Source organism: Procambarus clarkii, chromosome 92, assembly GCF_040958095.1.
Source record: "Procambarus clarkii isolate CNS0578487 chromosome 92, FALCON_Pclarkii_2.0, whole genome shotgun sequence".
NCBI classification, from domain to species: domain Eukaryota; kingdom Metazoa; phylum Arthropoda; class Malacostraca; order Decapoda; family Cambaridae; genus Procambarus; species Procambarus clarkii.
This window is the reverse complement of record NC_091241.1, coordinates 5,116,871-5,133,409: the sequence shown is the minus strand read 5'-3', so window position 1 is coordinate 5,133,409 and position 16,539 is coordinate 5,116,871. Positions and strand designations below refer to the sequence as shown.

The following is a 16,539-nucleotide window of genomic DNA, read 5'->3' as shown; positions in this document are numbered from 1 at the left end:
AATCAGGGTTTCACTACAGGAAGAGGCCAAACCCCCCAAACATACCAGCGGTACAAAGATGCAAGAAACAACTACGCGGCAGTGAGGAGAGAGGCAGAAAGAAATTTTGAAAAGGGGATTGCAGACAAATGTAAAACACAACTAGGTTTATTCTATAAATTCATAAACAACAAATTGCAGGTAAAGGAAATATTCAGAGGTTGAAAATGGGAAATAGATTCACGGAAAATGAAAAGAAAATGTGTGAAACATTAAACAAAAAGTTCCAAAGTGTGTTTGTACAAAATGAAATCTTCAGGGAACCAGACACAATAAGAATTCCAGAGAACAACATAGAGCACATAGAGGTGTCTAGAGACGAAGTGGAAAAAATGCTCAAGGAGCTAAATAAGAACAAAGCAGTTGATCCAGATGGAGTTTCACCATGGGTTCTGAGAAAATGTGCACCTGAGCTCAACATTCCACTTCAACTGATTTTTCAGGCATCCCTGTTTATAGGAGTTGTAGCTGATGTGTGGAAAAAGGCTAACATAGTTCCAATCTACAAAAGTGGAAGCAGGGAAGACCCCCTTAATAATAGACCTGTATCATTGACAAGTGTAATAGTCAAAATATTGGAAAAAAATAATTAAAACTAAATGGGTAGAACACCTGAAGAGAAATGATATAATATCAGACAGACAGTATGGCTTTCGATCTGGAAGATCCTGTGTATCGAATTTACTCAGTTTCTATGATCGAGCAACAGAGATATTACAGGAAAAAGATGGTTGGGTTGACTGCATCTATCTGGACCTAAAAAAGGCTTTCGACAGAGTTCCACATAAGAGGTTGTTCTGGACACTGGAAAATATTGGAGGGGTGACAGGTAAGCTTCTAACATGGATGAAAAATTTTCTGACACAGAAAAATGAGGGCAGTGATCAGAGGCAATGTATCGGACTGGAGAAATGTCACAAGTGGAGTACCACAGGGTTCAGTCCTTGCACCAGTGATGTTTATTGTCTACATAAATGATCTACCAGTTGGTATACAGTATTATATATACATGTTTGCTGATTATGCTAAGATAATAGGAAGGATAAGAAACTTAGATGATTGTCATGCCCTTCAAGATGACCTGGACAAAACAAGTATATGGAGCACCACTTGGCAAATGGATTTTAATGTTAATAAATGCCAAGTTGTGGAATAGGAGATCATAGACCCAACACAACCTATATATTATGTGAGAAATCTTTAAAGAATTCTGATAAAGAAAGAGATCTAGGGGTGGTACTAGATAGAAAACTATCACCTGAGGACCACATAAAGAATATTGTGCGAGGAGCCTATGCCACGCTTTCTAACTTCAGAATTGCTTTTAAATACATGGATGGCGATATACTAAAGAAATTGTTCACGACTTTTGTTAGGCCAAAGCTAGAATATGCAGTGGTTGTAAGGTGCCCATATCTTAAGAAGCACATCAACAAACTAGAAAAGGTGCAAAGACACGCTACTAAGTGGCTCCCAGAACTGAAGGGCAAGAGCTACGAGGAGAGGTTAGAGGCATTAAATATGCCAAAACTAGAAGACAGAAGAAAAAGAGGTGATATGATCACTACATACAAAATAGTAACAGGAATCGATAAAATCGATAGGGAAGATTTCCCGAGACCTGGAACTTTAAGAACACGAGGTCATAGATTTAAACTAGCTAAACACACATGCCAAAGAAATATAAGAAAATTCACTTTCGCAAACAGAGTGGTAGACGGTTGGAACAAGTTAGGTGAGGTGGTGGTGGAGGCCAAGACCGTCAGTAGTTTCAAAACGTTATATGACAAAGAGTGCTGGGAAGATGGGACACCACGAGAGTAGCTCTCATCTTGTAACTACACTTAGGTAATTACACAATGCTCCTTGAGGCTGCAATGGAAGTCTCAGAACCCTAGAGGATTCAGTCTAAGTCTTAGGTTGCAATGCTTTTGACCAAAGACAGGTTTGTCAGGAAAGACAATGGAGTAGCCTACACCATCGCCAGATTTATACCCATCTGTAAAGAGGGCAGTGGAACGTGAGTGTGAATAAGTTAGAAAAAGGTGTTTCATAACCATTAAAAGGCTAGAAGCCTTTACCATGTTGGTTAAGGCCTTGAAAAACTTTGCAAGTGGGACCCCCTCCATGGAGGCAAAGATGAAACAACATGACGAGAGATATTGGTAACATGAATTCAGAGGGAATCTTGCAAGTAAGACATCTGTACAGAAAAAGGGAGGTGGTGAAAGGGAAGAGGGTCCACATGAAGGGTAATGGTTAAAGCATGACATAAGAGTGAGTGTTGTAGGGACTGTGCAAGGTAGCATTGACAGTAACGATCACTATGATCATGTAGAGAGAGGACGCCGGTTTCAGCGTACGGGCCCAGGGTAGAGGGCGAGGCCTAACCCAGTATTAAATTTCATATTGAACATACATGCTACTTATATTAGTCTGTCAGTATCATGTAACACACAAGTCCCAGCTGGCCATTTGAATTTTATGATTTTCGAGCTTGAAACAGTTACTATTATGCTGATAAAAAATTTCATGATGGCTACTTTCTTCTAAATTCGATATTTTGGAAATTCAGGTTTATTTTATTCATATGACAATTTATCATTCCCCTCATTAATGAATGCAGAATTGCAGAATTTATTATCAGTTAGCAGTTGCATGTTCAGCGTAATGGATACTCCAACTTTAAATTGTAATTAGAGGATTGTAGAGTTTGGTAAATAAAATGAAAATCAAGATATCTAACATTTTATCAGAGTACTGTACTCCATTATTAACAACACATTATATATATATATATATATATATATATATATATATATATATATATATATATATATATATATATATATATATATATATATATTTTTTTTTTTAATTTTATTTTATTTTGGATTTTACTTGTGAATTAATAAACATTTAATTTAATGAACAAAAAGCAAATGTTTAAATTTTAAAGAACTTGGCAACCTGATATACTAAATATGAGCATTATTCCTCAATATTGCCTGACATAGATAAAACTATACATTAAAAAGAGTAAGTAATTCATGAAGTCAATATCAATATTATTAGGGGTGAACTAATTTTAAATAATAAATTTGAAAATATACAAACATTACTCTGGTTGTTAAGTCAGTCATTGCTTACCAGATCTAGCACTGTGGTTCTGGCTATTAGGGGCAACATATGTATACATATATATACATACTGTACACACACACACACACACACACACAGTTAACACTGCTCTCCCATCATGTGCCAACGTTGGGTCCCTCGTTTAATAACTCTTTACAAGATTCCTGGTCACTCTTCATTTCAGCAATTAACTTGTCTTTCTGTACTTTGACTAGGTCATCCAGGTCTGCTAAAGGGTGGTACAGGCTATGGACAACCTGAGCTCCGGCCATCATTGAGAGTAGAGCTGCACAGCTGAAACGTAGGTACATACCCCATGACACTCCTGCTGGCATTTTGGTTTCCTGAATTTATGCCAATCTGCACTTAATGTACAGTATCCTATTGTACTGTATAAATAATTTTTGAAGAGTACTGTCTTTCACAGTTTGTAGAAAAATCAATGTTTCTAATACTTGAATAAATAACTTGCACATACACAGTATTGATCTTAGGTCCTTAGTTCAATGTTTCGAAGTTCCTCAACAGCCAGTTTTTCCGCTTGTCGCTTTTTGTACGTACGATCTGGCAAAACAAATGCAAATAGATAATTAAACTGCAATTGATTATATATACTATGCTGAAGTTAATTATCTTTACAAAAGTCTATGAAGTGCAAAAAATATCAACTACAGTATATGAAAACAGAGAAGTTGCCTTACTTTGTGATGACATATCAAATAAATCCCCCATTGTAAACATACAAAATTTCCATGCAAGTCATAACTGCATAATGCAGCATATTTTATTACTGTATAACATAGCTCACCAAAAAGCATGTTAAGCCTAAGAACAGCCAAATCTGACAAAGACTACAGGGACACCAGGGAATAGTTTAGGAAGCCCCCCAGTATAGATAATACACAAACTATAAACAGTCTCAAAGTTTTCTGCAACTACTGTGCTCACTCAGATAAGGAAAGAATAACTGTAATGAACTGGGGAAAAAACACTTATTATTTGCAGAGAACTGAGGGCTAATTACCTGTATCCAATTAAGAAGGCATGACAAAATACTAAATCCGGTCCGTCTAATTACCACAAGCTACACAAGCTTCACAAAGCTTCAGAAAGCTTATGTTAGTAATGAATAAATATGATATATTTACTCATTATAATGTTGGTGCTGAATGTACAACACGAGAAAACATAATTTTAATCTGAAAAAGTATATTTTTATTAAGAAATTAGACGAAAATAAAGAACTGGTGACGCCAAATAAAGTCGACGATCCAAGCGTCGGTTAGGTTAGGTTAGGTTAGGTTTGGTTAGGTTTGGTTTGGTTAAGTTAGGTTAGGTTAGGTTAGGTTAGGTTAGTTTAGGTTAGGTCAGCCTAACCTAACATATCATATTTATTCATTACTAACGTATTGCCAGGAAGCTTTCTGAAGCTTTGTGAAGCTTGTGTAGCTTGTGGTAATTAGACGGACCCACTAAATCTATAGTCCTTTCATGTGTCCCTAACCTCACACATTGTGCTATGAAGAGAACCTGCTCCACATATCACTGTTGCAACACCTATCTGCTAACTCTGCCAATGACAAAAAACTTTGCAGATCGAAGGACATTTCATCCCCTGATCATCCATCTCCAGATCTAGTTTTATGTCCTAAATTTTCCTATGCCAAGGTATATAATCATTTATTTTTTCACTTGGTAAATTTTACATATCAACACCAATCAACCAATCATATATATCCACACCTTGAAGAGCTAAAAGACTGAAATTTATTTTATAATTATTTTTCAGAATTTTTGGAATTGCCATTACATTAGTGAAGTCCTCATCTGCAGCACTATAACTCAGAAAACATGGAAGACGAAGGCTACCAAAGCACGAACACAACAATAACACTTGGAGGAGGCGAGTCAACTGCCTGACAAAGCCAACCTCTTCATCACTCATTTTTCATAGACGATTAAAATTTTCCTGGTCCTCTGATCAATGGCGGATGAAGGGGTCACAATCCCAAGTTGGGAAGTTCCAACTATTCTATAAAAAATTCAAGCAACAAAATTCCTTTACAGACAGATATGACTACCTGGTGAATACCAATGATTGAGGTTCATCCCTCAGGTTCAGCCACAATGTAAATCATATGTAGGTAAATGTTGCGTCTACACATTAGTGTATGGTGTCATTTTATAAATAATAATAATAATTTATCATAATTCATTGCACTGGTGTCAGGCAGGCAATTTATACATATACTACATGTTAGGCTTATATCAAGATCCCTTCCCAGGATGCAAACCCACAACAAGTTGACTAACTCCTGGGTACCTATTTACTACGTGGACAGGGGCATTAGGTGATGGGAAACGTGTCCAACCATTTCTGTCCTGACCAGAATTCTCAACCGAGTCGAGAACAAACACGACTACTAATGGGACCCTTACATTTGCAGTAGTAACTTCTACCTGCATGTCTCTTATTTGCATATAATTGTCCAGCCTGGATGGTAGAGTGACGGTCTCACTTCATGCAGGTCGCTGTTCAACCCCCACCATTGGACAGCATTCCTTTCCCCCATCCTATTCTAAATCCTTATCCTGACCCCTTCCAAGTGCTATATAGTCATAATGGTTTGGCACTTTACCCTGATAATTCCTTCCCCCCTTACTTGCCCATCTTATTATGATGTACATACCATAAAGTTGGCTAAAGTAATGTAATTACAGTATATTGCTACCTTGTCACTTCATTACAAATTTGAGGCAAATAAAAACTGATTACAGCACCACCAGTGATAACTCTTTACCTCTGCAAGGCAATAGTAGTTGGTTCGTGAAAAATATACATGAAACACAATGATCAACTTGTATCTACTGGATCTGATGAAACCTGATTAGGGTTGGCATCCTATTCAAATATGAACCAATCCAGTAATGACAAAAATTGGCAATTTTGGTAAAGTTACTCATATCCTGGCAGCATTAGTCTCCTGAAATCACCTATTAAATTAAAAACCACCATTTCTGTATCAAAGTAAAATGACACAAAAAAGCCCATCTCCAGCATAGGGTTTTAGGCTAAGTTGATCTTAAACATGAACAGTATATCATCACATTTATTTGTAATTAATTAGTTTAGGGTTCATGACCACAAGTTGTTAACACATTAATGAATATTATAGTATCCACTCGATTGAATGTAAGAAAAATGGAGCAGAATTCATATTAGTTCCATATAGCTACTAAAATACATAAAATTCTTTAGAAAGTAGACTGACTTATTATGTTGGCGATGATATTCTATATATTTACAATATATACTGCCTCTTAATGAGGTACTAGAGTCATTTTGTAGAACTCAAACTACAGTATTATACTTTTAATAGTGCATAAAAAAAAGTCTTAATTATTTTTATGGTAATTATTGTTACTGATTATACTTAGAATGACATTCTGTCTTAGGAACAATTACAACCTGATATTAACTAAACATTTTTTTATTAGAATATTTACTAATTTTTTTTTTGTTCATGAAGTAAAAATTAATTGAGGTTTCAAAAAAGATAAAAATATATATATTTTTTTTTTTTAGCTACATTCAAACAAAAGTATGGGTCCAAAATGGAGATGCAACAGTGAGAGGACCTGGGGGTTTCCCATAATACTGTAGCACAATACTGTATCAATATTCCTGATAACTCACAGAAATTGACTTCTCCAACATGCCAGTTTATCATGGAGAACTCCAGTGCTGCCCCTAAGCCAAAGAAGATGGGCAAGAACCTGTAGACACCAAGTGTTCTCTTCCCTGGCCACTTGTTCAGAAGCCGCCGAAAACCTTTATTGTATATCCTCAACGACATGCCTGAAAATTAAATGAACATTTAAGGGTATTGCATTTTCTATATTATAACAATATATTGTATAATGACTCGGTACTAAATATCTATCCCGACACATTTAACTGGGTCATATACTGTATAATCAGATAAACAAAGCCCCCATTACATCAGTTAATACCACAAAATTATATGATGTTCAATTGCATGGTTTTCTCAAAACCACACAATTCAAAATTGAATAAGGTAAAGCCACCAGTGTCCAGACACTGGTACTGATCTCCAGACAAAGATGCCGACAAAATTCTAAAGCCTGCACCATAACATAAAAAGACAAGAAATGCTTCAAACATACTGTCCTCCACAAGACACTGAAAGATGAAACTTTATCCAATAGGAAACTGCTAGGAATAAATATGCTGTTCTGTTTCCATGATTCAATGCACATGTCATGTCACTTTTTATCTGCAAATCTAGGAGACAAAATTTATTTACAGTAATCTGTTTTATTTTTCAAGAGGAATGTATGGTTCTCAAGAGTCAAAGATCATGCAGGGGGGTAGACACGGAAAGGCAAATTATGGCTATAAAAATGTTGTCAGATACCCACACCACAATTGCTTGTTGCTAGTATTCGACAAAAAAAAAAAAAATACAATCTCCAAATTGAAAAATATCACTAATTCATGACACACACGCCTTGCTACCTTGTTATTAATATCAGACCATAACACTCAGTAGTTCCCAAGATACGAGCAACCAAACACTGGGTACTGGAAGTATTCGGCCTCCTCCAGCCAGGGAACGGATACCCGTCAAATTGTAAATATGATGGGTAACCAATGGATTTTAAAAGCTACCTAACCTTACCTAATCTAACCTTACCTAACCCAATCTAACCTAACCTTACTTCATTTTACCCAACCCAACTTAATTAACCTGCTTGATGAGGTTCTGGGAGTTCTTCTACTCCCCAAGCCTGGACCGAGGCCAGGCTTGACTTGTAAGAGCTTGGTCCACCAGGCTGTTGCTTGTTGCGGACTGCAGGCTCACATACCCACCACACCCCAGTTGGTCCGGCACTTCTTTTAGAAAACGATCCAGTTTTCTTTTGAAGATGTCCACATTTGTTCCGGCAATATTTCTTATGCTCGCTGGGAGGATGTTGAACAACTGTGGACCTCTGATGTTTATGCAGTGTTCTCTGATTGTGCCCATGGCACCTCTGCTCTTCACTGGTTCTATTCTGCATTTTCTTAAATATCGTTCACTCCAGTACGTTGTTATTTTACTGTGCAGTTTTGGGACCTGGCTCTCCAGTATTTTCCACGTGTATATTATTTGATCTCTCCTGTCGTCTTTCTAGTGAGTACATTTGGAGGGCTTTGAGACTATCCCAGTAATACCCACCTGGTGCTAGGGAACAACCCCTCACACAGCTACAACACCCACCTTGTACCCCCACACAGCTACAACACCCACCTTGTACCTCCACACAGCTACAACACCCACCTTGTACCTCCACACAGCTACAACACCCACCTTGTACCCCCACACAGCTACAACACCCACCTTGTACCCCCACACAGCTACAACACCCACCTTGTACCCCCACACAGCTACAACACCCACCGTGTTCCCCCACACAGCTACAACACCCACCTTGTACCCCAACACAGCTACAACACCCACCTTGTACCCCCACACAGCTACAACACCCACCTTGTACCCCCACACAGCTACAACACCCACCTTGTACCCCCACACAGCTACAACACCCACCTTGTACCCCCACACAGCTACAACACCCACCTTGTACCCCCACACAGCTACAACACCCACCTTGTACCCCCACACAGCTACAACACCCACCTTGTACCTCCACACAGCTACAACACCCACCTTGTACCCCCACAGAGCTACAACACCCACCTTGTACCCCCACACAGCTACAACACCCACCTTGTACCCCCACACAGCTACAACACCCACCTTGTACCCCCACACAGCTACAACACCCACCTTGTACCCCCACACAGCTACAACACCCACCTTGTACCCCCACACAGTTACAACACCCACCTTGTACCTCCACACAGCTAAAACACCCACCGTGTTCCCCCACACACCTACAACACCCACCTTGTACCCCCACACAGCTACAACACCCACCTTGTACCTCCACACAGCTACAACACCCACCTTGTACCTCCACACAGCTACAACACCCACCTTGTACCTCCACACAGCTACAACACCCACCTTGTACCTCCACACAGCTACAACACCCACCTTGTACCTCCACACAGCTACAACACCCACCTTGTACCCCCACACAGCTACAACACCCACCTTGTACCTCCACACAGCTACAACACCCACCTTGTACCTCCACACAGCTACAACACCCACCTTGTACCTCCACACAGCTACAACACCCACCTTGTACCTCCACACAGCTACAACACCCACCTTGTACCCCCACACAGCTACAACACCCACCTTGTACCTCCACACAGCTACAACACCCACCTTGTACCCCCACACAGCTACAACACCCACCTTGTACCTCCACACAGCTACAACACCCACCTTGTACCTCCACACAGCTACAACACCCACCTTGTACCTCCACACAGCTACAACACCCACCTTGTACCTCCACACAGCTACAACACCCACCTTGTACCCCCACACAGCTACAACACCCACCTTGTACCCCCACACAGCTACAACACCCACCTTGTACCCCCACACAGCTACAACACCCACCCTGTACATCTCTCACCGGTGTTGTTGTGCAGAGCACCAGGGTTGCCAGATCTAAGTTGCGGAAAGTAGCGAGCTGACGCTCTAAAAGTAGCGGATTTGTAATAAAAGTAGCCCAATCTTTTTTAGTGAATGATATGGGTTTCAAAGTAATATATTTTGATATATAGAGTACACTACACGATGTGTATATATATATATATATATATATATATATATATATATATATATATATATATATATATATATATATATATATATATATATATATATATATAACTGAAAACTCACACCCCAGAAGTGACTCGAACCCATACTCCCACAACTGGTATGTACAGGGACGCCTTAATCCGCATGACCATCACGACCGGACATAAGGAAGTGATAGCCGAGGCTATATGAACCACTTCCCCGCCGGCACTCGGATGGTAATCTTGGGCATAGCATTTTATCAAATCACCTCATTCTTTGGGGCACACGTGAGGAACACAAATGCAAACAAGCCTGAATGGTCCCCAGGACTATATACAACTGAAAACTCACACCCCAGAAGTGACTCGAACCCATACTCCCACAACTGGTATGTACAGGGACGCCTTAATCCGCTAGAGCATATCAATTATGCTCTAGCGGATTAAGGCGTCCCTGTACATACCAGTTGTGGGAGTATGGGTTCGAGTCACTTCTGGGGTGTGAGTTTTCAGTTGTATATAGTCCTGGGGACCATTCAGGCTTGTTTGCATATATATATATATATATATATATATATATATATATATATATATATATATATATATATATATATATATATATATTATTAAATATGACCGAAAAAGTAAGATTAATAATTCTAACACGAATTTTCTCAATCTTTCGTACATTACGCTTCACTGTTGGAGGTAAATCAAAAATCACTTCTCCAAAATTCATTTTTATTTCTAGTCTGACGCAACACGGGCGCGTTTCGTAAAACTTATTACATTTTCAAAGACTTCACAAATACACAACTGATTAGAACTTACGTCTCTCTGATATTATATCTACATTTGAGTGAGGTGGGAAGGATGATGTGGCATTAACACAAGACAGAACAGGGGATATTAATAGGGTATTAAAAGTATCAACACAAGACAGAACAGAAACAATGGGTATTGAATAGAAGTGTTTGTAGAAAGCCTATTGGTCCATATTTCTTGATGCTTCTATATTGGAGCGGAGTCTTGAGGTGGGTAGAATATAGTTGTGCAATAATTGGCTGTTGATTGCTGGTGTTGACTTCTTGATGTGTAGTGCCTCGCAAACGTCAAGCCGCCTGCTATCGCTGTATCTATCGATGATTTCTGTGTTGTTTACTAGGATTTCTCTGGCGATGGTTTGGTTATGGGAAGAGATTATATGTTCCTTAATGGAACATATAATTATTCAATAATATATATATATATATATATATATATATATATATATATATATATATATATATATATATATATATATATCCCTTGTAACTTGTAACTCACTTGTAACACTTATATGCTGGGCTTCCTATTTTAACCTGCTATGTTAAATGGGAATCTTGTATTGTGATTTGTGTATTTGTACTCACTGAATTTGTGCGCCCCTTGAGGGACTTGACGTAGAGGGGGGGGGGGGTAGAAATAGCCTAAGCTACTCTATCCCTTTGAGATGTATTGTACAGGAAGTAGTCAAATGTGGTAAAAATGCTTGCTTCTTTATTGACAGCAGAGGAGCGTTAGAGTCTTTAAATAGCAGACGCCCAGTATATCAGAATATTGTGATAGAGTGTAAAGAGAATGTTAAGAAATTATAAAAAAACTGGGTATAAAGTAAGATTCATGTGGATCGCTTCACATGTGGGAATACTGTTGAATGAGGTAGTTGATGACATAGCGAAGAGAACCACTGAAAAACTCTTGTTGATGTTGTATGTCAGTTAACCTTGAAACAAATAAAAACAAGAATCAAGATGATCCAAGAGGGGTGAAGAAATGATAAAGAGAATGGCAATGGTGGACAGTAGTAACACACTTAAGAATTATTCAATAATAAATACAAATTCGTCCTTCACTTATGGTAAAGGAAAGTCTACTTGGAAGGATTCAATTTACATGAGATTAAGATTAGGATACAAATATATCTGGCAATACGGTGTTGATGTCAGTGAAAAAGATAAGGAGTGTAAATTATGTAGTATGCCGCACGCCCACACCTTAGAACATTATGTATTAGAGTGTCAACTTATTGATAACTATAGAAATAAGGAAATAAATAGTGTACCGCATCCAATTGTTTGGATGTGTGATAATGGTATGATAGACAGTATACTTAGGAGCTACAAGAATTTTGCCCCAAGAGTGTAACAATTATATGCTGTACTTACTATATTAACCTGCAATGTTAAATGGGATTCTTGTAATGTTATTTGTCTATTTGTACTCACTGAATTTGTGCACCCCTTGAGGGACTTGAAGTAGAGGGGGGGGGGGGTAGAAATAGCCTAAGCTACTCTATCCCTTTGAGATGTATTTCTTGCTTATCTCAATAAACATACTTGAACTTGAGATGTATTTTTTATTGTCTCAATAAACATACTTGAACTTGAAGTGGACTTTAATGTTTTTTCAGCAGCTTTATTTCCTTAGTTTCCGAGCTGTTTTCTTTACCGTGTATGTTGTAATAAACTATTCCTATATTTACAGTTGTTTCTCTCTGTGAAGATTATTAAACAATGGTGATTATAAGGGCGTGGAAGTTCAGCCTGGCCAGGGCCGCCAGCAGCCCTTGGGCCCGCCCCGGCAGCACCCAGTCTTTAATTTGGCACCTTTGTGGCACCTTGGTATAAGCATTACATGTATATATACACTGGCTGCCTGTCCCCCTACACAATGATTTATTATTACCAATTATTTTATCATTTAACTTAAATATTAAATAAAATAATTTATTTAATTATTATAGTAAGTACTTAATAATTTAATAATAAGTAGTAAGTACATAAAAATGATTAAAAAGTACAGTTTAGTCATAGGAGATTCCTAGATTGGAATTCACTACCAAATTTCAATATATCCAAGTATTTTTAGTGTGAAATGCTGTTATTATATGCATAAATTGTTGGTTTAATAATATTACGCTTATAACCACTTGGGTTGGACGGTAGAGCGACGGTCTCGTTTCCTACAGGTCTGCGTTCAATCCCCGACCGCCCAAGAGGTTGGGCACCATTCCTTTCCACCGTCCCATCCCAAATCCGTATCCTGACCCCTTCCGAGTGCTATATAGTCGTAATGGCTTGGCGCTTTCACTTGATAGTTCCCCCACCCCTGAATAATATTACGAGAGCAGTATTTACGGGCTATTCATGCCCGTGCCACCTCTTGGGTGGCTTAATCTTCATCAATCGAGAGCAGTACGTCCTAACCAGACGTTATATGATGATATCCTGAACAGTTGATAAATAAAAGTTATTGCGGAACTCCAGTTATCTAATACTTATCATAAATGGTATAAAATCTTATCATAAGCCAAGGGATTTGTAGATCAGTGTTTAAAGGGAATTTGGAAGTAATAATAACACAGCTGATGCCATCTGTCGGCAGAAGAGAACACTATCAACTTGCTGGTCAACAGTGGCCATAAGATACAGCTTACGCCATCTGTTGACATCAAATTACACTTATAACAAATTACCCCACAAAATACAACTAACGCCATCTGTTTTTTTTCCAACGCACTATAAATAGCCAAACAGCAACCCATAAGGTGGGTTGTTGTGCTCGGGTAGGAGGTTCCAAGCTCCGCCCACAAAAGGTATGGGGTACATAATAAATGGCATATCATTGGTAGATATTCTTTGTTGACATTCACACAACAGCCAATCACAGGAAGGGATCAGCTAAAGGCTCCATCCACTTAATAAATCATCTTTATTCAGCACACCATCCTTGCTTATGACATTCTGCTTCAACTTTAATCTACCTAAAAAGTGAAGTGTTAATTATTTAAAGTGTTAATAAAGTGATAATTAAATATTGCAGGATATAACAGATGCCATATAAAAATGGGCTGGCTACCTAACTTGAGACGTTATTATTGGGGGTTGCCTTGACACAAATAATGATACACGGCTCTGCCCTCTTATTCGAGTAAATTATTCAGTTAGATGGAGATTTCTGTCAGGTGCAAAACAGAAATTGTTGTTCTTTTTCACAACAACCTTGTTGTTGTGCACAAGGACCTATTTCTTAGTTTAAATTTTATTCATAAAAGAGTGTTGGTATTCCCCGCAACAGCCAATCACAGGAAGGTATTTCTGGAAGCTCGGCCTCCTTATGGACTCAGCACATCGCTCTAGCTCATGGCTCTCTGTTTCATCTCTTGTATATACAAACTATGACTTTTTTCGATTACTGTTATAATTAATAATATGAGATATAAAAGTTTTTACACAAAATGGCTAAATTCTGCCATTAAATGGACTTTGTCTGGTATACTTACAAACATATAACAACATATAAATAAATAATAATACAAACATATAAATAAATAAATAAATATTTATATTCTGCCCGAAACGCTGCGCGTGCTAGTGGCTTTACAAGACTGTAATTACCATATTTGTATCCTCACATTCCTTATGTACATTCTTGTATATGCATAAATAAATAAATAAATATATTAAACGATTCTTCGCGGCAGGGGAATTGCCCGAAACGCTACGCGTACTAGTGGTTGTACAAGAATGTAACAACTCTTGTATATATCTCAAAAAAAAAATCTATTATCTTGTATTTATATTTACAAGTTTATGTGCTTGGAAGAAAACTCTGCATTGAATTGGGACTAATTTATTACATAATGTTATTTAGTATTAATTATTATTTACAATTATTATTAATTACAATTATTTATAGCTTAGTTACTTTCGTGTAACTCGCAATCGTACATTCTTAACTTTAATAGCCCAAATTAGCACATCTGCTGGCTTTTAAATTAGCCCAAAAAGTAGCAAGTAGCGAAATTAAAAATTTGGGAGCGCGGACTCTCAAAAGTAGCCCAATTCGCTATTTGTAGCCCAATCTCGAGAGTGGCTCAGGTCCCACGACGGACACTCAACCCAGCAGACACCCGCAGTCGGTCTGACGGCGGAACTCGCGTAAACTAAGACCCTCTTATACCCGATTTATATTTATTTATCTAATTTATTAATATATATATACAAGAAGGTAAATTGGGTTAGTGAGAGTACATAACATTGATGTTTTTACATCCTTACAATGCCACTAACACGCATAGCGCTTCGGGCAGGAATATCTATTTGAAATATTATAAGAGTGTGACTTACAAAAGTAGAAATGTTCTGCCCATAAGGTTCCCAAAATGTGGAATGACCTTCCCAATCACGTCAAAGACTGTCTCTCTCACAATCAGTTTAAGAGATATAGCAGTCTCCGTGGTGTAGTGGTAAGACACTCGCCTGGCGTTCCGCGAGCGCTATGTCATGGGTTCGTATCCTGGCCGGGGAGGATTTACTGGGCGCAATTCCTTAACTGTAGCCTCTGTTTAACGCAACAGTAAAATGTGTACTTGGATGAAAAAACGATTCTTCGCGGCAGGGGATCGTATTCCAGGGACCATAGGATTAAGGACTTGCCCGAAACGCTACGCGTACTAGTGGCTGTACAAGAATGTAACAACTCTTGTATATATCTCAAAAAAAAAAAAAAAAAAAAAAAAAAACTCCATGTAACCTACTTTGCCTCCTAAATGTCAACCTATGTCTTGCTATTATTGAACATTATTGACTAAACTTGTAAAACTGATGATATCTGCTGTGATTTTTTTTACAGAATTATATTCCTTTTGTTTATTTAGTGAAAATTACTATCTGTGAGCTGTAGTTCATTATTCACTGCATACTCATCGTGTGAGCGGTAGTTCATTGTTCGCCCCATACTCATCGTGTGGGTGTTAGTTCATTGTGCACCCTATATGCTCATCATCCTGTGAATGGTTGTTTATTGTGCACCCCATACTCATCTTACGTGGTAGTTTATTGGTCATCATGCTTTGCCGATCATTTAGGCATGGATGATTGTGATGTCATCTGAGCCTGCCAATCTCTATTGTCAAACCACACAACTTATTTTAAGAAACTAGGGGAACTGACAAGCAATTACTGACACTCAAAGGCCAGAAAGCACTAGTGTATGTTTAGAACTGAGAAACATATATGTACAGACAGCATGAAATAACCATCATAGAGTACCGTAATATGGCAGATAACTGCAGGTAATGAATCTCTCAACTCGAGAAATATATATGACTAACAGCTTAATATAAAATTAAGAATATAGGCTCAGTTGTTTTATGGACTCTTATTCAAAATACGAGCATCATTGATTGTCCTGACAACTGCCCCAGGCTCATACTCATCCCTGTGAGAGTCAGCCTACAATCACAAAGGTGGAGGAGACTAGGCTGCATGGTGACTGTACGTCTCAACTTCTCTACCGGTTCCTTGCTAACTCTTATAAGTGCCTCTCCGCGTAGTGGAAGTGTATCTTAACAACGGTAAGTCTGTTATGATGACCTATGACCTCATATCTTAGAGCTCTCAGAACCTCATACCTTAGAGTTCTCAGAACCTCATGCCATAGAGTTCTTAGTAAACTCTAACTCTACCAAAGATCTATTGTTATTATAATGCTCATTATTTTCGTTCAACAGAATTTATGTC

The 16,539-nt window shown here is 38.2% G+C and overlaps 1 protein-coding gene across 4 annotated transcripts; it reads right to left on the bottom strand.

Annotated features, from left to right (window-relative positions):
• Positions 1-3,510: 3,510 nt before the first annotated feature.
• On the bottom strand, positions 3,511-9,886 carry sloth1 (sloth 1). 4 transcript variants are annotated; one of them, XM_069319187.1, is made up of 3 exons: positions 9,802-9,886; positions 6,878-7,039; positions 3,511-3,744 (listed from the first exon to the last, which is right to left on the bottom strand). In XM_069319187.1, the coding sequence occupies exons 2-3, from the start codon at positions 7,035-7,037 to the stop codon at positions 3,671-3,673; spliced, it is 234 nt and encodes a 77-aa protein (XP_069175288.1). In that variant the 5' UTR covers positions 7,038-7,039; positions 9,802-9,886; the 3' UTR covers positions 3,511-3,670. The 4 variants fall into 4 exon arrangements, with proteins under 4 accessions (XP_069175288.1, XP_069175290.1, XP_069175291.1 ...); XM_069319189.1 differs by having other exon boundaries at positions 9,786-9,835; XM_069319190.1 differs by having other exon boundaries at positions 9,756-9,819.
• Between the last annotated feature and the right edge of the window lie 6,653 nt (positions 9,887-16,539).